This window comes from Toxotes jaculatrix, chromosome 5, assembly GCF_017976425.1.
Source record: "Toxotes jaculatrix isolate fToxJac2 chromosome 5, fToxJac2.pri, whole genome shotgun sequence".
NCBI lineage: Eukaryota > Metazoa > Chordata > Actinopteri > Toxotidae > Toxotes > Toxotes jaculatrix.
Genome location: NC_054398.1, coordinates 14,349,197 through 14,371,962, shown reverse-complemented (window position 1 = coordinate 14,371,962; position 22,766 = coordinate 14,349,197). Strand labels below are relative to the sequence as shown.

General features: G+C 40.7%; 3 protein-coding genes across 4 annotated transcripts in view; 1 reads left to right on the top strand and 2 right to left on the bottom strand.

Moving 5' to 3' along the window:
• Positions 1 to 362: 362 nt before the first annotated feature.
• On the bottom strand, positions 363 to 8,902 carry synm (synemin, intermediate filament protein). Of its 2 annotated transcripts, XM_041038606.1 has the most exons (5): positions 8,863 to 8,902; positions 6,849 to 7,657; positions 5,636 to 5,760; positions 4,171 to 4,250; positions 363 to 3,962 (listed from the first exon to the last, which is right to left on the bottom strand). In XM_041038606.1, the coding sequence occupies exons 2-5, from the start codon at positions 7,644 to 7,646 to the stop codon at positions 1,879 to 1,881; spliced, it is 3,087 nt and encodes a 1,028-aa protein (XP_040894540.1). In that variant the 5' UTR covers positions 7,647 to 7,657; positions 8,863 to 8,902; the 3' UTR covers positions 363 to 1,878. The 2 variants fall into 2 exon arrangements, with proteins under 2 accessions (XP_040894540.1, XP_040894539.1); XM_041038605.1 differs by lacking the exon at positions 8,863 to 8,902 and having other exon boundaries at positions 6,849 to 7,747.
• pgpep1l (pyroglutamyl-peptidase I like) lies at positions 8,576 to 10,435 on the top strand. Its single transcript, XM_041038609.1, has 5 exons — positions 8,576 to 8,690; positions 8,777 to 8,829; positions 9,140 to 9,256; positions 9,778 to 10,004; positions 10,078 to 10,435. Exons 1-5 carry the CDS (start codon positions 8,660 to 8,662, stop codon positions 10,298 to 10,300), a joined length of 651 nt encoding a protein of 216 aa, XP_040894543.1. The 5' UTR covers positions 8,576 to 8,659; the 3' UTR covers positions 10,301 to 10,435.
• Positions 10,436 to 11,495: 1,060 nt separating this feature from the next.
• igf1ra (insulin-like growth factor 1a receptor) overlaps positions 11,496 to 22,766 on the bottom strand; it is a 79,143-nt gene continuing 67,872 nt past the window's right edge. Inside the window, exons 18-21 of the mRNA XM_041038604.1 lie at positions 22,586 to 22,745; positions 22,209 to 22,338; positions 20,244 to 20,378; positions 11,496 to 16,601 (exon numbers count right to left, since the gene is read on the bottom strand). Coding sequence (XP_040894538.1) covers positions 16,076 to 16,601; positions 20,244 to 20,378; positions 22,209 to 22,338; positions 22,586 to 22,745 — 951 coding nt within the window. The 3' untranslated portion in view covers positions 11,496 to 16,075. The remainder of the gene's footprint in view (positions 16,602 to 20,243; positions 20,379 to 22,208; positions 22,339 to 22,585; positions 22,746 to 22,766) is intronic.

Sequence of the window (22,766 nt, the reverse complement as noted above, 5' to 3'; positions counted from 1 at the left end):
GATATGAATCAATTTCCAAATAAGGACTGGAATCAATTTCAACCACAGCAATAATGTCATTTGTTCAGTAGAAATCACTATGTCAATAAAAGCAGTGATGTTGGGCTATCCATGGTGACTAACACTTATTCAACACTAACTCAAGCATTCTTTATACTAATATAGATTTTCTGTAAGCGAATGTACACAATTTGTTTATGCTATGAAATGGCACATGGTATCCAGATTACACTGTGTACACACACATACAGTAACCTAACAAATCTTATTAAGCCATAATTTATGTGCACCACTGTAATAGCGTTTTTACAGTTTTAATTACTGCAGTTCGAAGATCAGAAAATGTATGGAAATCTGCTGTATCTGGGCACTTGAATGCAACAAATCTTTTTAGATCAAGTTTAATTTTGTAGATTTCTAACAAAGAATATCTTTATAAAAGCATGACATTCACGCTAAACACTGTATTTCTGTGCGTTGTTTTAACACAATAGAGCCATAAAGCCAATTTGTGACACTGCTAAGTGTTAGTACAACCGCTAAGACAAAATGTGTAAAACATGTAACCAGGCTGTAATCATAGTGGACTGTTTATGCCTCTGCAACTAGTACACAACACAACAAACCCTAGTGAACACTCAATGCCACTAAGCTGACGATCCAAAAATAGTCACGGTCATGAACACACTCTTATGTCAGAGTAAAGGTGAATCCCTCAAGCCAACACTGTGATAACCAACAAATGTGGACAAGCTAAAGGCATTCAGACGAAACATACATCAAAACCAGACATGATTATATTTTCCTTTAACAATGCTGTCATCGAATCCTTATTTCATTTAGATCCTTGCTGCTTCTTTTCATTCTTTCATCTTCCGATTTGCTTTTCAAATTGACAAACCTCTTTTGGAGTTCTAACTGGTATAAACCACCATTTTGAATTCCCAACTCACTAAGCACAGAGATGGTACTGATATATAACATGTAAAGATTAACGTTTTGTTAACGTTTTCATATTGATTACATTGATCATTTCACCAGCATTATGATGCAGTAATGAGCAGTTATTTTTTTCTGATTATTGAAAATGTGTAATGTGCCATTACTTCTCACAATACCTAACTTTGTGAGTTACTTAACAACCACTTTTAAGTGCCACACGTACTTGCACTACACTTTAACTTCAGCATTCAAAACTTGCAAAATTTCCTAAGAGAAATTAGTCTTTTTCTTCACTCTATACTGTCAGCTACAAGCTCAACTCTATTCTGTACACACTAGTGACTATTCCTAAAAAATAAAACCACTGTATTCCAGGATGCAGTATATGCCAACGTCATTCCATTTGGTAGCAGTGCCCAAAGAAAAAGAAAAATTAAAGGCCTAGTCTGCAAACAGTGCACAGCACCTCATAGCTCCAACCTCCCTATGTTGGTCTGCATTAATGTTGACCAAGGAAACACACAGCCATGATGTGATGGTTGGGTTGATAGTAAACTGCAGAACAGGCTGTTTAAGCTGTACAGCACAGGTTAGTACAAAAATAGAGAAATTTAGAGAGAGTAAACAAAACTGCTTGAAGATAAACTGCAAGCTATGAAAAACTTAAGCTAGCTCATATTAGTTGGCAATGAGTATTTTTTAATAGTAGTATTGCCACAATGAATACCATAAAAAGTGTGTGTTAATGTGGTCATTTTAACTAAATAACAGAATTTTGCTTCAATCGTGGGGTGCAGACACAATTAGAGTGTCTGCAATCAGCATTAATGCCATATATGATGTACTGCTGGATCAGATCAACATCTGTATGTGCACTTCAGCAAGCAATACACTGCCAAGTACTAAATTTTAAAATATTTCTGACTGAATTCCTTCTTAGTCATCTTCAGGGCTTTCAAGGTAAATTCTTGCAACTTTTTTCTCTTGAGAAATCTGCACTGGGGCGATTCGAGATTGCAGCTCTTGCTCTGAGGATGGCTCAGAATGGCTGCCCTGTACACCCATCTGGAAGGTGAAGGACTCCTCTGATGGCCCCACTTTGATATGTTTCTCAGTGATTTCAGACACAGATTCTGTAAGGGTTGTGAAGCCTTCAGACTCGTCACCATGAGCAAAACCCTCTTCTTCGGTGACTCTGAAGCTGTAGCCTCCTCCTGCCCCACCCTGGAAGGTTTTCTCAAGTCCTACGTTAGAAGATCTGAGCGCTGCCATGATCTGCTCATCAGAGAGATCATCCCCGGCCTCCAGCAGCCCAGAGTCTTCCAGAGTTTGAGAGACATTTAGCTCAGCAACTATAGTCATGGTTCCATTGTCACTTGACTGCTGCACTTTTTTGACATCGACAGCCACATTCTGTGGACTTTCTCTACTCACTTTTGTGAGGAAAGCCAACTCCTCCCTCAGAGGACCTGAAACTGAGCTTTGTAGCTTCTCTAGAGCTCCCCTCAGCTGCTCTTTGGGCTCCAAAGAGTCCTCTCTCAGGAACTCAAGCACCGACTCCTGCACTACAGGGGAGACACGAACCTCTTCTTCAATGATGCACTCTGGGAAACTTTCTTTGGCAAACGAGCTATCGCCTGAAGAGAACTTGTGTTCCTCACTTTCCTCTACAATCACTCTTTTCGGTGGCAGACTTTCATCTTGATAATATCTCTCATCTGAGAGGTCATCTACGATGCCATAATGGCCGTATGAGGTGATACCCCCACCCTCCTCGGGTTCAGAAAGATTATCATCTGGTGTAGAGACAAAATACTCATGAGGCTCTTGGTCGTGGGAGAAATATGAAGATCCACTCTGTCTAGAGATCTCTTCAACATGAACGGAACCACCCTTGGAATGATCTGCGTCTGTCACAGAGGTTTTCATAGCATCATCATCATCACTCCTCTGAATGTGAACATCATGAGGAACATTTTCTAGCTCCTCAATTTGGAAATATTTTGAGGAAGGCTCATAAAATGTAGATCTGGACTTTTGTTCAACCTCAATCTCCTCATCACTGTGAGAGTCCACCGGTTCCTCAATGATTTCCACGTTGACGGACTTATTTTCCAAGTCCCCTGCCCCCTGCAGGTCACTTAGCAGGCTCTTGATCATGCTTCCTGTCGCTGTGTCTTTGATGTCCTCCAGTGACACCTTCTTCACACCTTGGGTCAGAAGTTCATTCAGGGCAGAGTCCTCAAAAACATCCACCTCTTCTTCCACTTTGGACTCCAGCACAATCTGTGTTTTAGTCGTGCCATCCTCCTGCTCCGTTTTCTCCACGTGGTATCTGACCTTGGATTCTCCTGATGAGCAAACCTGAGCCTCCAAACCTGCTGGTTTTATCACTTTCTCAATGATCTCCTCTACAGACACAGAGTCTAATATCCTCTTCTCACTTGGCTTTATTGTAGACTCTGTTCTCCCTCCCTCTTTGAACTCGCTGTCATAAACATTATCTATCTCCGTTTCATCTGACACTTGCTTTTTGCTTTCTGTCTCAGTTTTCATGCTCAGGCTCATCATTGGCGGTGAAACCACTCTCACTGATTTGGTCTCAGCAGTGGAGGACTTGATGGGACTGATTTGGCTCTCCACCTGAGAGACCTGTTTGATTTTCACTGTTTTCACCTCTGCTGTTGTTTTCTGCACACCTTGACTCATGTAGGTTTCACGCTGGCCTGTTTGTTTATCTTTGGCAGCAGTAGTAGTGGTGGTAGTGGTGGTAGCAGGGGCAGAAGCGGCAGCCCGAGCTTTGGTGAATGAGATCATGTCCCTTCTGGATGCAGGACTCTGATGACGAGCTCTGCCCGCAACTGAAATAGGAATGACCCTAGAGGGACTTATGGACCCAGAGGGAGGAACAGGGGATCTTCTCAGGCTTGAAGTCTGAGGCGAGTACCTGACATCCATATGCTGTCTGGTGGTTAAGCTGGAAGCTCTTGGTGTGTAGGGTTGGGCAACCCTCCTGATATCTGAGATAGAGGAGTAATTAGCATAAATAATTAATTCGTTGACATTTTCTATTTAGACAGATCTCTTGATAATTCAAATTGACTGTTTAGTGTAGCTTAATATCTGAGCATATTTCATTTATTCTGGTAGTAGAAACACTGGTCAAGTGTTCTATAACAACTTACAATTTCTAATAAGTTATAAAGTTGATACAGTTCAGTACAGTACCTATTATTCTTTCTCTTTGATGTTGATTCACCCTCCTATGAGCATCTTGCAGACCCACTCTCTCACCCTCCAAGAGAGCCCTGAACAAACAGGAAATAAGACAAAATACTTAAAGGCAAATAGGTCATTATAAATCAGTGCTTATCCTCTTATTTTATTAAAAAAGAATTTTCACATATATGCCCAAAAAAAAAAGGAAAAAAAATCAAAGAGAAATACCTCAGAAGACGGTGAACATCATTCAGCTCTGCCATCTCAACTCTCTCAAACTAAACACAACAGGCTTACAAGATGGTATGAACCCAGGACCTGGCCATATAGGGTAGTAATCATCAAAAACTTAACCAGCCACTGTCATGTAAAAAAGACCTTGTAGTAATTTGCTTAACCATCTCACCTTTCCTTGGCCATGCTTCAACAAACATACAAGAGTAAGGTCCATCAAAAAGAGACAACCTCTCCCGAGACTGCCTTCTGAAAGACTGACCTAAAAATAACAGCCACAATGTGGGGTTGTCCACGTTTCCCAGTGAATCCCAAAGCAAAAGCTGACTCGTGACACATACAGAAACACATGCCACTGCCACGTCTCTGAGCAAGCATTCAGCCTATTCCAAAAATTCAAAACAAACCAGATGTACCAGAGGAGAATCTGCCATATAGAGACACAGTGGAGTTCATAGTCCTCTTAAGAACTTCCTTGGAAATGGCTTGATACTAATAAAATGTTGGTTTACCTCAGCAACTGTTGAAGACTGTTTAGATGTCCTGGCATATAAGGTAAGAGTTTGTATTGTTACGATGTTACAAAGAATAACTGAAAAAACAACTAGATATAACCTTCAAGCATAAAAATACAGTATGTTTATTAACTGATTTATATATAACTTTGCCTTTCAGTAAAAATAGTCTGTTACTATTTGACCACGTGTGATGTGGCTATGTTAGGAGCACGAAACCAGACATGCCATACTATTACAAGATGTGAAAAGCCAGATATAATTTGCCTTGCTACGTAGATACTTAAAAACACAGAGAAAGTTTAAACAGCTTGTTAAAAATGTACGTGCAACAAGTGTAGTAGTTGTAAGACAGTGAATGTGAGCTCCTACTTTACAGTTTATGTAACTGAAGGAAAAGTGTTCATATCAGAGAACTTAGACTAACAGGAAGGAAGCAGCTGATTTGTTCTAATGCGTCTGAAATCACTAATTAAGCTAAGAGTACTTGAGACAGTGGGGGGGAGGGGTGGCTGGCCTGGACAATGATCTCTTGGTGAAAACGTGCAAATGTGACTGTACAAAGAGGATGAACTTTACCTTTCAAAACTCATTCCTAATGCCTGTGCCCTTCCTACTAAGACAAGTCAAAATGTCTACTGTGAAAGGGACGTATTCTACCTGAAGGGATCATTTATTTAAGTCTTTTTTGACTGGACAACTGACAAATTGAATCAGCTCATCACCTGTAGGCAGCTACCTCCATGCCCAGATCCATCTTAACCTGGAGAAGGTGCTGATGTTCTCGCATCTTTTCTGCTATGGTGTCAGCCATCATGTTCCTCTCGTGCTCCAGCTGCTCAATAATCATCTGAAGGATTAAAACAAAAAAGAACAGATTTTTTTTTTTTAAACAAGTTTTTTTTCCACTTTGCAAATAGTTTAATTTTACAAGTCTGTGGTCTGTCCATTGGGGTATTATAATTTCTTTGTTTATCCTGGCAGTCTAACTGAAAATACTGTAATCATTCGGCTCCCTTGTTAACCATAGAGTGTGTAACCGCATTTTATTTTACAGCAGCCTGCAGTGTCGTTAACTAAGTAAATCAGTTTTGTCTGTGTTTGAGTCCCATCTACTCGTTTTTGTTTAACTCTAATGCAAAAACTGGCTTAACTCATCTTGTCAAAATCAAGTCATTCATCGTGAGAAGCTTGAACTGCGAGAAATGCGTCTTTGTGACAGTCCTGAAGACAGCACTACAGTCTACAGCCGGTGTGGTCATTTGGAACTGGCTGACCTGCTTGGGGCTCCATCTTTAGGTAGGCTAATAAGGATTTGTCAGTCTGACAGCTAATTGGTTTAAGTGGCTGGTGCAATCTAGCAGCTATAAAGTACTGGGGAGGTAGTGTGTCGTTTAGCTATTCAATCCTTTTACACTGAGGTCAAATGTTGCACGCAAGATCCATGCTTTCAACAGATATGAGAACACAAACTTGTCAGTCACCACTTAGTGTTGTTAGTGTCATAATGTATTGAGCTAGGGAGCGTTACATTGTTACAGCCAACATCCACTGCACATATATGTGTTTTCAGGACAGGGTGAAGCCAGAGTGAGGTTACTTACACACCAGAGCTATTCTTATTAGAAAATTCAGCCCAGATTTGTGATGATATAATAATTATTTAGTTTCAGACTGATCCATAGAAAATCATCTGTAAAAGCCACTGACAGATGCAGCTGCACCAGTGCCTTTAAGGACAGTGGGTGTGGCACAGACAGGAGAGAGTAGCCGCTCCCATGGCCCAGTGGGACAAACAGGACTATTCTGTCTGAATTTGGTATTTAGAGGCTTTATAAAACAGCCACACACATCTGATAGCCAAGTCTTTTTTTTTTTTTTTTAAATATAAATATGGCCTTTCTATGGCCTACTCTCTCACAATGAGCCTCTTCTCACCTGATATTCACTAAAGTCCACGCGAAATTTCTCCTGCATCTGCATCAGTTGTTCTTCAAGGTGCAGTTGAATTTGGCCTTGTTTTTCCGCCTCTGCGCGTAATTTGTCCAATTCTGAGACGTACAGCATCTTTTCCCTCTGCAGATCACTCAGCCTCGCCTGGTCCGCTTTAATCGCCTGCTCCATGTCTTCCACCTTCTGCTGGTACATTTCAAAGGTCTCGACCCATCCTTCGGACAGACCTCGGGCATACTCTTGCACCTCTTCCATGGAGGCCACGGGAGGCCCGCGATAAGTTTGCGTGATGATGGGTACCACCCGGGACTCCACCTGACGCCGGAGATGTTCCATTTCTTGCCTGTGCGCATCCTCTACGCATTTATACTCGTTCTCCAGTTGAAACAAACGCTGCTGAAGTTCACTGTTGGTCTTGTGAGCGTGGTGGAGCTCCTGCTCGCAGCCTTTCAGCTCGCCACTGATGTCCCTGCACACCTCGGTCTGCTCGCTGCACAGAGACTGAACCATCTGCAGCTCCCGCCATAGCTTCTCCCTCTCCATCTCAGCCTGGGACTTCTCCAACGACAGCTGCTCCACCATTCTCCTCAGATCCCGCATCTCGGCCTTGTACGTCGGCTCCCATTCCGCCGTCTTCGCTTGCCTGAGTTTATTTATCTCAGTAATCAGTTGCACATTTTCCTGCTCCAGCTGCTTCGTTCTGGAGAGATACTGGGAAAGTCTGCTGTTGAGCTCCTGCAGCTGCTGTTTTTCGCTCTCAAAAGTTCTCTTGAAAGGCAGCATTGTGGCATCTACTAATATAAAAAAATAAAGTGAGTTTAAAAACTGTCCAGTCTGAGTATTAATTTAAGAGACAGGTTGCCTCGGTGTCATATGCGTGTGCGTCCGTGGGCAAAACTGTGATGTCATTTGCGATCAGTGCCCTTTGACAAGTGCAGGAGGAGGAGGAGGAGGAGGAGGGCGGGTCCTGCCTCACAGGATCGTCCCAGCGCGTCCGTGTCCCTGGCAGATGTTATGCTGCATTTAAGGGCTGTCTGAAATATTAATATCGTGAGATCTCAATGACTAAATCATTAGTTTGAAACTGTGAAAGAAAAATTGAAGCTAGGTGCTGAAACTATGTCCTGCAATGAACTAACTGCACAATCTAGAATACCTTATTAAATTATAAAATAAAATGGTGGATCTGACTGACTGTCCTGTGCAGTTGCTATTGCTAATACTTTTTACACTTCAAGTACATTTTTCTGGTATTACTTGTTTAAATAACGTTGGATGCAGGAATTATGTTTACAATTGTAACATTGCTACTCTTACTTATTTAAAGGATGCAAATAGGCTATTTCTTTCAGTGCTATAGATCAAACACTCATGTTGAAAACTGCCTATTGTTACATTGTAATTTATTAATTCCTGTGAAAACAGAAAAAAATGCATGAATGTAGCCTTGTTTTGTACCACAAATGGCCGCCCACATCAACGTTTTTCTACAATATTGATATTAACACTGTCTAAAAAGTATCTACTTAATATAAGAGTAAATCGTCAAAATTCCCTGAAAACGCAACGACAGTTTTGTCTTATCATCAGGCTGGCTAAACTGTGACCAACTAGATGTCCGAATTTAACGAAGGCACCTGAATGCATCACCGCCACACATTGATTTGCCGGGGAATAGCTCCCCCAGGCGGACACAGCGAGTGAGTTACAGAAGCTTAAAAAAGCTTTCTTGTTTTTTAGTGTCCTGACATACGACCACTGTCTGTCCTTAGTGACAGGGTAAACCAGACTGCGTTATGAACGGAAGCGAAACGGTGGTCGTTACAGGTAAAGTAGGAAGTGTTTGCTTGTGAATACACGAAATTTTCAAACGCCCTCAGGTTGAAGTGCGATTCTTTATATCTGCCTTTAAGGGTTTGGACCTTTCAGACAGTTCCCGGTGAATCCCAGCTGGAAAGCAGCCCAGGTAATGTTTATGTTGGAAAAAAAAAATACCGACCTGTGCTAAAAGTCTGTTGCAGACGTGTCCAAGCTGTTCCACAAAGGGCCGTGTGGCTGCAGGTTTTTTTTTTTTTTTTTGGTTCCAACCAAGCAGCAGCAGCACACCAGACTCGATTCATTTAATCAACTGATCTCAGAGTTTCAGACAGTTGATTGGTCAAACTGCGTGCTCTTGATTGGTTGGAACAAAAAACCTGCAGCCACACGGCCCTTTGTGGAACAGTTTGGACACCTCTGGTCTATTGCAACTGACTCAGAATGTCTTAATATTTCAGGGATTGAAGTTGGCCGGACTCGGAGAGCAGATTCATGTTTACATCAAAGAGTTGCCAGTGAGTTATGTTAAGACTCAGCAAATCATTGCTGAGATTTGGCAAACTCTGAACCCAAAGGTAAAAATAAATTAATAAATTAATTAAATAAAAAAAAAAAACCTCTCAAGCGAAGACCAGGGCTGTTGTTACTGGATTTTTTAATTTTTTTTAAGCCCCTTCTACCCAGGGGATTTTGACCAGATACCAAGAATAAATTGTCAAACTGATCATTATTTGGGTGTTTTTTTTATTATTTTTAACTGTTTAATTATACTGTTTTTTCTTTAATTTTTCAAAATATAGGCAAAAGTTCTGTTTCAGAGACTAATTTATGGGAATAAAGTAACTATTCTTCTATTCATTCATTTAATTAATAATTTTAAATGTATTTTGAGCAAACACACAACACCACAATCAAACTGAATGAATTTCTAGAGTCTAACACTTGCTTAAAAAAAAAGTGAGGAAAACTACAGAAGACGTTACCTCAGTGTCCTCAATGGTAGCTACCGCCCTGGTCGAGATACCAAACCCATAAACACACCCTGGTGATGGTAATGAAAATCTCGCTTTACCCTTTTTGTTTGTGCGTGTCCCAGTTTGCAGTACATCTGGGCATAGCCAGAGGTTCCAGCGTCGTCATTTTGGAACAAACAGGCAAGAACAGTGGATACAGAGACAGAGACGTGAGTGGCTTCTGTCCTGAAAGTCACTGCTGTATGGAAGGAGGACCGGAGAAGCTCTGCTCAGTCATTAACATGAGGGCCGTTTCCAAACAGTTCAAAGAAGCAGGGATGGATGTCATTTATTCAAGAGACGCTGGCAGGTAGGCATCCGCTTCTGCAGTGTGTTGACAGATGCTAAAAACTATGAGATCATGTTTTCTGTCTTCTTCTCAGGTACCTGTGTGATTTTGCGTATTACTGCTCACTGTATCACGGGCAGGGGAGGGCAGCTCTCATCCACTTGCCCACATCTGGTGGTCTGGCCTCAGCTGACAGACTGGTACCTCTGCTGCAGACCCTCATTCAGACCATGCTCCACCAGCTGGACTACCCCTCAGAAACAGCACAAAGAGAAGACGACAGCGGACTCCTCAAGCCGGCAGTCAGACTGATGTAGGTCTTAATAATAAAGACATTTTACGCTACACAGGCAAACACCACATCACCGAATGATGTGCACAAAGAAACCGCAGCTTCAGGGGAAATTAAGTGGAACAAGCAGCTGTAGTTCTCATTCATTTATTTATTCAAAATTTCAGAAAAAAAAAGAAAATACAAGAAATTCTTAGATACACATTTGGAGATGGCATGTCAAAAAATACACCATCTTAGCTATAGGTGTGAAAAAACTTTGAGGCCTCAGATACAGAGTTTGAAAGAAGACAGTCTAGTGAAGGTTTTTGATTATTTCTTTCCCCAATCAGGTAATGAACACACAGATTTTGTGAAAGTATTATAATAAAATAATAGTAGTAGATCAAGGCCCCCTCAGAAGGTATAGGAATGCAAATCATAAAAACAGAGGCATGATAATGATAAACCTCAAACTTATTATTGCAGTTTGAATGCACTGACGCATCCTCCATAAACCTGAGGTTTGCATGAAGAACATTCTGAAGAATCAAAATGGTAAATGACTACGCTGAATGTTTTCTAGTTAGTGACTGTATATTTATGCAGGAAATCTGGTAATGCAAAAAAAAAAAAGCAACTAGTGTGAAGCTGTAAACTTAGGCCTATCATTTTTTTTTCTAATCATGTTGTTTACTCTTTACCATGTCTACCCGTAATCTATGCAACATCCCTGTCCTATATATGTCCACGTGTTAAATGCTGTAGTTTGTGACAGGTTTGTGATCTAACCAGTAATTCAACAGTAATTCACCTCACAACAGGTCAATGTAAGTGTCTACACCCAGAATTAAAAAGCTGAAATATATAAGAAATATTTGTATTTTATCATTACATACATCCAAACTGGAAAAAAAAAAAACATAAATGCACAGATATGTTAAGTAACTACACAAGCTGTTTGCTTGTCAGTGGTGATTTCTGTACCAATGTAATATTCAGCAGCAGTCGGACTGTTTTTCAACCAAAAGATTGTTCACTCTTTGATTGTTATTCTCTGAAATCATGCACAGATAAAATGCTTGAGAAGACCCTAGATTGAGCACCCAAATTTCACATTATTAGTTACCCAGTGGCCTATTCATAATAGCATTTTTTTTTTTAATTATTGCTTTTGGGTATTAATTAAACCACAGATTTTCAAATTATTTTATGCCTCCAGCTCTGAAGCCCTTGCACTGAAACAACTTTCGACATGTTGCCACTGTGAGTAAAGAAGTAGAACTGAGGTTTTTTTTTTTTTTTTTTGAGATGTAAAAGCTCCGTTACCACCTTTGCACTCAACATTTGTGATGACAGTATACGATCCACTGAGGTGACTGTTCAAACCAGCAGCATAATTGTAAGTAGCAGTACTACAGGCCAGGAAAGATGTGTAGTAGAGTTCCAATTGATCAAAAAGCCTGAAAATGCTCTCTAAGAGATTCACCCTGATGATAGTGGAAATGAGCGCTAGAGCTAGAGTGTCATGGCATTCAGCAGGTAGACTTGGACAGGGGAAATAATGGCGTTCACATGGCCATAAACATGAGTTAGAAAAATAATAATAATAACAATGAAATGTAATAATCTTAGTGACAAGAACAAACGTTTCTTCTGCTGCTTTGATTCCAACACTGACTGACAAACTGGTGAAGTTGTTCATTTAGGACTGAAGGTAGAAACATGTAAGAGGTGGAGTTGCTGCTATGTCTATAAAGGTTTTTTTGTGAAGAAAGTACAGAAATATCTTTGATACATTCACAGTACAGATCCATATACATAATTGAATGTTTTTTTTTTTTTGAGAGTGTGATCTGGATGTTTGGAATAAACTAAAGTAGATGAAATGTGGAGTTGTGCTGTAAACCTTGCAGCATTACAGGCTGCAGGTGAACAGCACATACATTTCTTTTGTTTTGTTTTGTTTTCTCAGAGGTCAATAAAACATTTCCCTTTTTAAAAAATATTCCTCATGATAACTGTTTAGACGTCTGTATAAATGCATTTTAGATGAGAAAATGAAGGTTTCTGTCTTTTGAGGATTTAAGGTTGTGACAATATGTTTGGAGTCAGTGGAGATGGAATGTCTGATGTTGATGCTGTGCCCCGGCCTCTTTCTCTTTATCGTACACTGTACTGCACCTGCTCTAAGCCTTATAACACTGTCAACTGTCAACTATGCAGGCAAATTAGAGTGTGGGTTGACATGATTGTGTAATATTTTAATAAATACCCAACAACAATTTAATTTATTGAAGGCAGCAGTACCACCTATCCTTTGTATGCTCAGAGGTATAAATGTACTTAAAGTGCACGTGAACCACGTGAACCAGTGTACGTAAACCAGTGGGCCAGAAATTGGTGGGCTGAAGCTACAGCATTAAAATTCCATCTCCTGTCCTAGTCTGCTTTGTGAGGTTTATCTAGATCCCTGTGGGTTTTATCCAGGTGTTGAGGTTTCTATATAGACTGATGAGAAAGAGTGAGATGTACGTTTTCCATACGCTTACATATATTTAAAAAGAGTGAGGTAGATATATACTTGAAGGAAAAAAAAAAGTTTTTGTTTTCCCCAGTCATGACACCAAAGAAAATACATACAAAAAAATCCAACTTTATACTGAATCACGGGGTATTTATACAGTGATTTAAACTGATATCACAAAAGGAAAATTTAAAAAAAAATAAATAAATAACACTCCTACAGGAAAAAAAAAAAAAAAAAAAAAACTTCAAAGAAAGGGGGAAAAAATCACCAGGCAACATTCCCAAAAGATGAGGAGAAATCCTTCAAAACACTTTCACTTTTCAGCCTCCATTTTAAGACCTTTTCCATTCATGACATTGAAATGTGTTCCCTTCCCTGGAATTTAACCCATCCTTTATTTGGTTTTCAGAAGCAGTGACTATGAAGACAGACAATAAGACCTGTTCTCACTTTGAAGAAGTAACAGTAACAGAAGTGGCCTTGTATTGCGAAGTAATTTTAAAATAAAAAGGGAAGAGGGGGAAGAAAAAAAAAACAGATTTTGAATGATTGAAAGATGGTTGGCATAATTAAGGCAAACGAGACAACCCAATTAGCCCTATTGATTTTTCTTTTCAGAAGAGGCAGGAAATGGATGGGTTAAAATACCAGATCTAGCATAAAGTAAATATCTTGTATACTGGAACTAATCCTGACTTCAAAAGGAGGCACCAGGGGGGGAAACAGGTACAGTTTGTTGTAGAGGTCAGTGAGGGGCCAGAGGGAAGGAGAGAGGGCACTATTGGACTCAACAAAACATGATGATAATGATGATAATGATGATGATGGTGGTGATGATGATGATGACGATGATGATGGAGTGTAGAGGGTGAGGGGGGTGGGGGTGTTACAAGGTGAGACAAGTAGAGGACGATCATGAGAATGTGTGAAGAAAGCAAAGCCTTTACTTTGACCTGAGATTGAGTTGCACCTAGAGGGCAATGCTAGGCGCAGTGCTAGACAACAAGTACAAAAAGGGTGCAGAAAGTACACGCTCACACATCGAGCTAAGGTGTCCATTCCAAATAATAATAATAATAATAATAATAATAATTAATAATAATAATAATAATAACAATATAGACATCCACAAAACAAATACAGAAGAAACATTTCATAAAAATAAAAGGCAATGAACAAAATGTAGTGTTACAGAAAAACCTTTTGGGGTAACAGAAAAAAAAAATGTTTTTATATCTAAATCATCTTATTTATTTTTTTTTGTAGTTTTGTTTTTATTTTTATTTTTTATTTTTTAAACAGAGTTTGAAGATACAAGAAATGGACTGTAGTGGAGACCATAAAATACCAAACCTGAAGGATTCCTTTATATATAACATCCAAAAGAGAAAAAGAATAAAATAGCAGCTTTGTTCTGTACAGACATAGAGGCAAACATTTTGAACCGTAAAAAGGTTTAAAAAAGTGACAAAACCAATGATGTGTATAAAAACAGTCCTGCAGTCTAAAATACAACTGTAAGACCTTTATATGTGTTTGAAATGTAGAGAAACTAATGACTATTCTAAAAGAGACCGGCTGTGACTTAAAAGTTGTCTCTAGGCTACTAAAATCTTTACACCTTCTCATTTTCTGTCTCAGGTCTTAGAGTCAGTTTGTTTGTTGTGGTGTATTTGGTGCCATTTAATTTGAATAGCAGTATCACGTCCCACATGAAATGCACACTTAAAAATGTCGGATAAGGTTTGAATAAATGAAAAGTGGAGGCAGAGTCGTTTCCCTTGATTGTGAAGTTCAGTGTTTTGCAGTGTGGGACTTCTGATGCTTTGATGTTTTGTTTCGATTTCTTTTTTTTTCTCTTCTTTTTTTTATATTAAAACAAAGACAGACGGAGGCTGTGATTCAGAGTTGGCTGACTCAAGTCACATGTGTACTTCCCTCAGATGTTCGAAAGATGAAAGCAAAGCGATGAAGGGATAAAGTTATTCTTAGATCTGAATGGATTTGGGTGGTGCAACAGAAAATTTTGGTTAGTCCATCACGAGTAGCAGCATGAAGACTTTTCAAATGTAATTATATGAAAATATGGGGCCACAAACAGTGATTATTTTCACTACTGATTAATCTGCCAATTATTTAGGATTAAAGTAAAGACTCGTGATTTTCTTTCACACTAATATTGTTTCAATTAACTGAATAAACATCAACCTAAAATTTGATTAAAGATGCCTTTGTTTACAAATCCTGAATGAAACAACATTTAGTGTTGTGTTGTTTCTCCTCACAGGCCTTGCTAGATTTATTCCGCCCCCGGTACAGACGCTGCACATTCTGAGAAAACTTTGACTGCAGGTGTGAACGCAGCACATCTCAACAGTAACTGTATTCTGTCCTGTTATAACCCCCCCGTACTCTACACACACGTACGCACACGCCCACACACTCACAGCTGCTCCTGGAGCAGTTGGTGCCAAAGATAAGCATGAAATCTGTACACCACCAGACAATTTTGGTATTATTTCCCAGACAAAGTTATCTCAACTCTGATTCACAGCCTTAAACAAGAAGGGGGTCCTGTATAAAATTGGAGGGAAAAAAAAAAGAAGCTTGATTTGGCAACAGTTTGGCAGATACACAATAGGCCCTCCTCTTCCATTTTGACCCACTCCTGACAGGATCTACACCCACAGAAATATCAACAGGAAAATGAAACAATTATCTTAGTCCTTTCTAATTGAGGCATCCTCATATGACATGAGCCAGTCTGCTCATGGAAACAAAGTCATTTTGATGGAAAGTCATTTAAGAAATGGAGTTATACCATATTCATAAGAGAATCATGTGTTTGTATAAATACACACTCAGATATCCACAACATCCTCTCTGAAATGATCAGGGGGAAAAGTGCTCTTCTGTTGGATTTGCTGGCAGATATGCTAAAAAAAAAAAAGATTTTCTTTATGTTCATGTCTAAATCTGAAAGTCAGGATACATGCCTGTATTGTTTTCCTTTTTGAAGGAATTATGTAACAACGACAGAGATACAGGCTGCACAGGAAGGAGTTCCCCAGTGTCGAGTCTGAGCCGCCAAACTCCAAATGCTTTAGCAGGTTTCTGTGTTATTTTTCAGTTTTTAGAGTTTATGTTTGACCTTAAAGGAGTGGAGAGACCATCTACTGGCACACAGTAGAAAAAAAGTCATTTCTTACCTCATCCATCCCTCCTTAAGAGATGGAGGTAAAGTTTGTGTTACCCTGTGTAAGAGGAGGAGGAGGAGGGGCTGGTCTGATATCAGCAGGCCGACGACTGGGGCAGTGGTAACGCCCGTTCGTTCTTTCTGCCCCCATTCATGTGTGCATAAGGTTGCATCTCGTCAAAGTTGGGCCGCAGCACCACCACAGGCCCGTTGGCCGAAACATGTCCTGAGTGCTTGTCCAAGGCTTGGCCTGGAGACGCCAAGGCTGAGGCAACCGGGCCCGGGGAGGAGGGAGACACAGGTCCCAGTAATGGAGTACTCGGGCCTTGCATGGGGGATAACTGCTGCGTAGAAGGAGGCGGCGTGCCTCCTGTACAACCCGACGAGGGGGCGACGGTAGCTGAGGGCTGCCTGGTGGATGCAGGGTCCAGTGGAATGTTCTCCATGTTTTCTACCTCCATGTCCAACTCCTCGGTGTCCGGCGGCTTGTTCTCCTCACTGTAGAAGAAGCTCATTTCCCTGAAGGGAGGATCCAGTTCATCTTTGATGCTGCTGATGATCTCCAGGAAGGACGGACGCATCTTGGGGTTATACTGCCAGCACATCCTCATCAGCTCAAACCTACAAGTGACATACAAAAGATAAAAAGGGTTAGTAATGTACAGTCAAATGTTTATTTTGGGGCTTTTGTTATTAAAGCATAGGTTTTTTTTTTAAGTCTAATATAATACTCACATATATTTCGTATATTTCATATTATGAGCCTCATTTTACCTTCAGCTGAACATAATGAGAACTGTGGATTTTGTCTTCCTTCTCTTACAGTGTAATTGTGCGAGGAGTGGATTACTCCACAGCCAATACTGACAGTGTTGACAGCAACCAATGTACCTTTGGGAAAGTGAGTAGTGAAGAAAAAATGAGCCTATCCTTTAAAACTGTGGAGTGGGAAGACTTCCTGGTTCTCACCAGCAGGTGGCAGAAGACACTGAAGCTTAAGCCCATGTCAGTACTCAGCAACTAAACACACTCAAGTTCACTATATTGATATTTAAAGAAAAAACTATGTAGACAGTACACTAAGCACAGTGAAACAGCCTAATATTCTACAACTCATTAGTTTATGACTCTTAGCCACAGTAGATTTTTTTTTTTTTTTTAACAAATGCTTTGATTCGTTTCCCAATTGTCCTTTTTTGGAAATTCATTCCATGCTTTTTAGAACAGTAAACAAAAGTGTTACAACCACATAAACAGGCTCAAACATTCCCATTTTGTTTTGTGTTAGAGATTCATTTCATGAAAATTTGTTTTTGCCAGGTTTTCTTTGCGAAATTGTTAACTATCTCACTTAAAACTGTCCAGTTCCCTGAAATAGTGGACAAAGTGTAAATACATACAGATGTATTCTACGCTTACTGCCAGCAACAATACTTTCAGTTTCGTACATATATCAAGTAAATGCAAGGTTTGGCATTTACTTGATATATGTACAAAACTGAAAGTATTGTTAGTTTTTTTTTTCTTTTTTTAACAGGAGTTCAATTGAGACATCTGAAATGTGGATATGATTTATTTATTGCTACATGACTACACATACAGTAAGATCAGTAATGTAGCATGTACTCAGCAGCACAGTAAATCATACATAAGGTTACTGTGCCAGGCCAGCAGCCGAGCTTTGGGAATGTCAAAACAACATCATAAAAGGGAGAATTATTACAGTTTTGTGTGGTGCTACACCACACACCACAACTTCAATTATACACAAACAAGCTAAGAATACTCTCTAAGGCCCGCTGACATAAACACCTCGGTCATCTCTCCTCCACTTTTGCTGTTCCCTCTCTCTTGTTTTCTTTCTCTCCCTCTCTCCTAGTGGTCTCTTTGCAGTCTACAACAGCCTCTGCAGCTGGGTGCCAGCTCCGCACAGAGGAATTATGGGTAGAACTTTCTTGAGCACGCGCCTCGCGTCGTACTCTGAAGCGGCAGGGGGGTGGCCCTGACTTGTTTTTCAGCAGCGCAGCAAGTGTCTTAAATCTGACGTTCAGATGTCCAAACCCAGGCGGCAAAGACCTCCCGTGAAAAGACGTGTAATGCTTGGAGCCGGGCCGACGCTCCAGAGTAACCTGTCTGCGTAGTCCTGCCTGCTGAAAACTCTTCCCCCGCCATCTGTTTCTGTGCACAAGGCTTGTTGATGCAAATTTAGAAAACAAACACTGCAGTAAATCCTGACTTGTTGTCAGCATCCTGCCAATCATGGCACACACAGACACATGCCATTGCCATTAAACCAAATTGACTTATATTTGACCTGTCATCAGTGACGTTGGCAAACATGTGACAGCTCAAAGTGGCACATGAGATGTATATGTATATACTGGACGTACTATATAAGTCGCCATGATCTTTAGATGGCGTAAGGACAGCTCTTCAAGATCAAAGCTCAACCTCTGCTACACCTTTGGAACATTTGGTATATTAAATTCTGCTTTAATGTACCAAATGGTCTGTATAAATAAAGCTTGACTGACTGAGCTGTAAGTTCTACGCTACTTTTTGTAGCCGGAGATGGCACCAAGGATGGCTGCCTCAATTCTTCAATCCCTAATGCTTTTTCTGTTTTTGTTTGTTAAGCTTTATGTCTTTGTTAAGCTGTATGTCTCTACCTGTACCCTCCTGTGATTCTGCCCCCCTGCACTGTCTCACTGTACATTGAGATTTAATATGAATTGGAGTTACATCCACGTTATGTGTCAACATAGTTTCCCGTCACATCAATAAATTCTGTGTTATAAGAGAATATCTAATGGTGATTGTGTTAAAATGGTGCCTTTAAGATGAGATTTGGAGGCGGTCATGCCTTTACAAAAAATTTGTACACACACACACACACACACACAGCCAAAGAGATGGACAAAAAGTCCTTGAAACACAAAATCAGAAACAGACACACTTTAAGGCCAAGTGTGAGTTCAGAGCAGTCTCCAACCGTCCAAGGTGGATGTTAATAAACCTAACAGGAATCTCTCACATTAGAACTAAGCACAGCTTCACACATGCAACGTCCCCTGCGTGGTGAAACATTTATGTATAATAGCACTGTAAGTGATACTGAACATTCCTCAATAAATCACAATGTTTAATATGATCGCGGAGCCTGCGTTTCATTTTCGCCCAACCCTGCAAGAGTGAATGCACTTTTGTCTAAGGGAAACTGTAGACAGAATCATGGGAAATCCAATCAGTGACCCACAGCTACCTGACCATGGGAAACACAGTACTAAGGAGGAGACATTCAAAGCTCTCCAAATGTGAGTCATCCCTCTGTCTATTATTCTGCCCACTTCCTCCTCTTGTATCTTTCTATTCAGTCTTTGTATGGACTTCTGGCTTCACTACGGTTCAGCAATCTTCTGGAAATCTCCATTAAGTCACTAAAGCATAGACGACCGACAGCAGCAGCCTGACTTCCCTGTGTGTAAGCTCCAGGAGGAGACCAGGAGGCTACCCCACCACCTCTGTAACACAATCCACACACTCCTGTAATCAGGACAAAACAGTCAGGCTGCCATAGAAACCAGAGGTTTGTGTCTTCACAACACTCGGCCCCTCTTTTTTTTTTCTACTCGCACTCTCTTTCTAAGGTGAGGTCAGCCATGGAGAGTGGGAGGGGAGGGAGCAGAATGCCTTCTTATTGAGGTCAGAGAAGGAGAGGAGAAATGCATATATGCAGCACTGCATGCTGACAAGCTGGCCGTGCTGTGCTTCCTCTTCACTAACAGCCAGGGTGATTCATTGATGAATTATAAATACATTAATGAATTCCTTCTGTTGCTCTCGCCTCCTCCCCTGACGGACAGACACCGTCTCCCTACCCATGCCTGTTCCCGGCAGCAGGAATGAGGGGCATCTTTCACACACGGGTCATGGCGTCCCTTCTATGGGCTGATGCCGACGGGCGAGGAGGCTTCTCACTGCCAGCTGACCACTGAAGCCATGTTGTCACCGGACCGCATTTAACCTGTGACGTTAATGTCAGGCCTCATCTTGGCTCTACCTTTGCACACACACCACATGATATCCTACACACTTAGAACCACAACCTAAAATAGACGCTGGGCAAAATATTAACGGGGCCGAAGACGTGCGAAGGTGGTGGCAGTAGAGGGTAAAACAAAAAATCCTTCAGGAGTGTTGGAAGGCCTAAAATGGGCTAAAATGGGCAGATCCGTTATTGGTCACATGTACAAAGGCACTCACAGCATGTCAGGGCAGTTGTCAGGTTTGTCCAAGAGTCCTCCTTCCATGACGAAGCGCAGTACTTGTTCATTGGACATGCCCTGGTAAGGCTGTTCTGCTAAGGTGGCGATCTCCCACAGCACGACACCAAATGACCTGTGACAAGAAATGAGATGACAGTTTTATAAAATACATTTACAGTTTTTGTCTCTTATCTCTCTAATTTTAAATTCTACATAAACAAACTATTTATTATTGGGGTTTTTTATGTTTGGTTTTTGACATCTTGGTCCTCAGATCTTCAGATAAAACTTTGATAAACTGAGTTAATTAACTCAGTAAATTTTACTTGATGAAGGTTTGAGGACCAAAATGTTAATTAAAAGACTGACTCTTCATTTTCCTCCTTATAACAAATCATTTACAGAATACCTTCCTTTCTTACTTTATAGTTGTGTGATAATACAGCTTTAAATGCAAACTGAATTTGTAATCTATATGTGACTTGCAGTTTATGAGAAAAGAAAGAGCAAACACATAGGCAGATCATATTAGAAGAATATGAAAAAAAAACACCACTATGGCCCTTTAAAGCTGCTCAAGTCAATATATTTATATCGACATTAAGTGAAATTACTTTGTGTATTGTGAGAGATGAAGCTGCTTTAAAGAGCAAAAGTAAGATGTTAAATAAAATTTAATGGTCAGAGCAAGTGTAACCTGACAGCACTGGAAATGCCGGAGGGCAATTTAGAGAACCACCACTCAGCAAATACTTCTCCTTGTGTTATCTATATCATGTTAAACCTAAAACCTGTCAGCCTAATGATTAAGAATAATGTAAGCTGTGTATCAGTGTACCAGTCAGGGGATCACAAGGATTCCATTAACGCAGAACAAGCCTGCGAGTATAAAGTATTTACAGTAAACGTTACTTCAGTTTGACCTCAATCTACCCTGCGCTGAGATAACTATGAAACTATTCATGAAGAAAATTCTTAACTTGACTAACAAAGACCACAATATTTGTTCACTCTTGCTAGTCATATTTTCACCACTGGCATGAGTTCTGAGAGCACACTCAACGGTCTTTAAAACAGCCTTATTACAACACTGCATATAACTGGCTGAAACAGTCTTGTGCTGACAGACAAAGCCACATTCAGACAGCTTGTCTTGATCAACAAAATAAAAGTCACCTACTCATGGATTCCTTGCGAGCCTGGAATGGGTTCATCTTACACTAAACTTCATCTGAACAACATCAAAGAGAAAGATATAGTACGAGAATGTGGAGGTGGGTTTGTGCTGGCACTGCAAACCTCTCATTTGAGAACATCTGGAGCAGTTTAAGCCCACTCTTAGGGACTGGCCCATGGGACACTTTGAATTGGGAAACAAAAAACTTGCAAGGGAGCTAGTAAACATTTGTATTTCTCTAGAACAATATAGTTCCTGATAGAAAAATGCGACAGAGCAATGAGCTAAGTTTTCACCAAGTGCTGGAATTAAAAAAAGGTGTCAGTTAAAAAAAAAAAAAAAAAAAGAAGAAAAAAAAAAGGATTATCTTGTTCTATACTGTTTTGTCACGGAAAGACGAATTTCCAGAGAACCAGCTGGAAGCCAAAACATTTTGATGGTTTTGGAAGTACTACCCGTCATGACAGGAAATGCATGTTCAAGCTGTTGAGTAAAAAAAATGGCCATGAAGTGATCTGTATGCTTTTACAGTTTTGACTCCACAGCATTAACTATTTTAGCATATCCACACGCTCAAACACAAACAATATGCAGACATTTCTGGAAGGCTTGTGTGTGTGTGTGTGTGTGTGTGTGTGTGTGTGTGTGTGTGTGTGTGTGTGTGTGTGTGTGTGTGTGTGTGCATGCGTGCGTGCGTGCATGCGTGCGTGCGTGCGTGCGTGCGTGCGTGCATGCGTGCATGCGTGCGTGTGTGTGTGTGTGTAAGAGAGTGATGTGTTCTCATACCAAACATCAGACATTGTAGTGAACACGCCATCTTTCAGTGACTCTGGAGACATCCAGCGGACAGGCAGTAAGCCCTTCCCTCCTTTTCGGTAGTAATCCGTCTCATAAATATCTCTGGTCATGCCAAAATCTGAGGAAAAAAAAATGAAAACAAGGGTTGGGGAAACCACTGAATATCACTCATTCTGTGTGGGAGAGGAAGCTCCTGAGAGCTCATCCATTCCCCTCACCTCCTCCCTCCTTCTGTCCATCTCCATTAAGACTCCACTGCCTCAAGCACTCACTGAAATCCAAACACTTATTTTCGAGGCCAGCAGAGTGGGTTCAGTATTGAGCAACCAAAGGGAGGCTGAAGGCATCGTATTAACTTGACTTACCTCCAATCTTCACAGTGAAGTCCTCTGCTACCATGCAGTTCCTGGCAGCCAGATCTCTGTGGACAAATTTGTTGGCATTTAGGTACGCCATGCCGTCAGCGATTTCCCCTGCCATCTGGATCATCTTCTTGAGCGGGGGTAGGACCTGGCTGGTGGCATTCTGCAGCAGAGCGAGAGGAGA

What these genes read in the sequence shown, in the direction of transcription:
- synm (XM_041038606.1), bottom strand. Translation starts at nt 7,646, where the DNA reads ATGCTGCCTTTCAAGAGAACTTTTGAGAGCGAAAAACAGCAGCTGCAG. An exon ending in ATGGAGGTAGCTGCCTACAG is followed by an intron (nt 4,251 to 5,635) that starts GTGATGAGCTGA and finishes CTGTTTGTTCAG; the next exon opens with GGCTCTCTTGGAGGGTGAGA. An exon ending in TCAAAGAGAAAGAATAATAG is followed by an intron (nt 3,963 to 4,170) that starts GTACTGTACTGA and finishes CCTCTATCTCAG; the next exon opens with ATATCAGGAGGGTTGCCCAA.
- pgpep1l (XM_041038609.1), top strand. Translation starts at nt 8,660, where the DNA reads ATGAACGGAAGCGAAACGGTGGTCGTTACAG. An exon ending in GGCAAACTCTGAACCCAAAG is followed by an intron (nt 9,257 to 9,777) that starts GTAAAAATAAAT and finishes TGCGTGTCCCAG; the next exon opens with TTTGCAGTACATCTGGGCAT. An exon ending in TATTCAAGAGACGCTGGCAG is followed by an intron (nt 10,005 to 10,077) that starts GTAGGCATCCGC and finishes TCTTCTTCTCAG; the next exon opens with GTACCTGTGTGATTTTGCGT.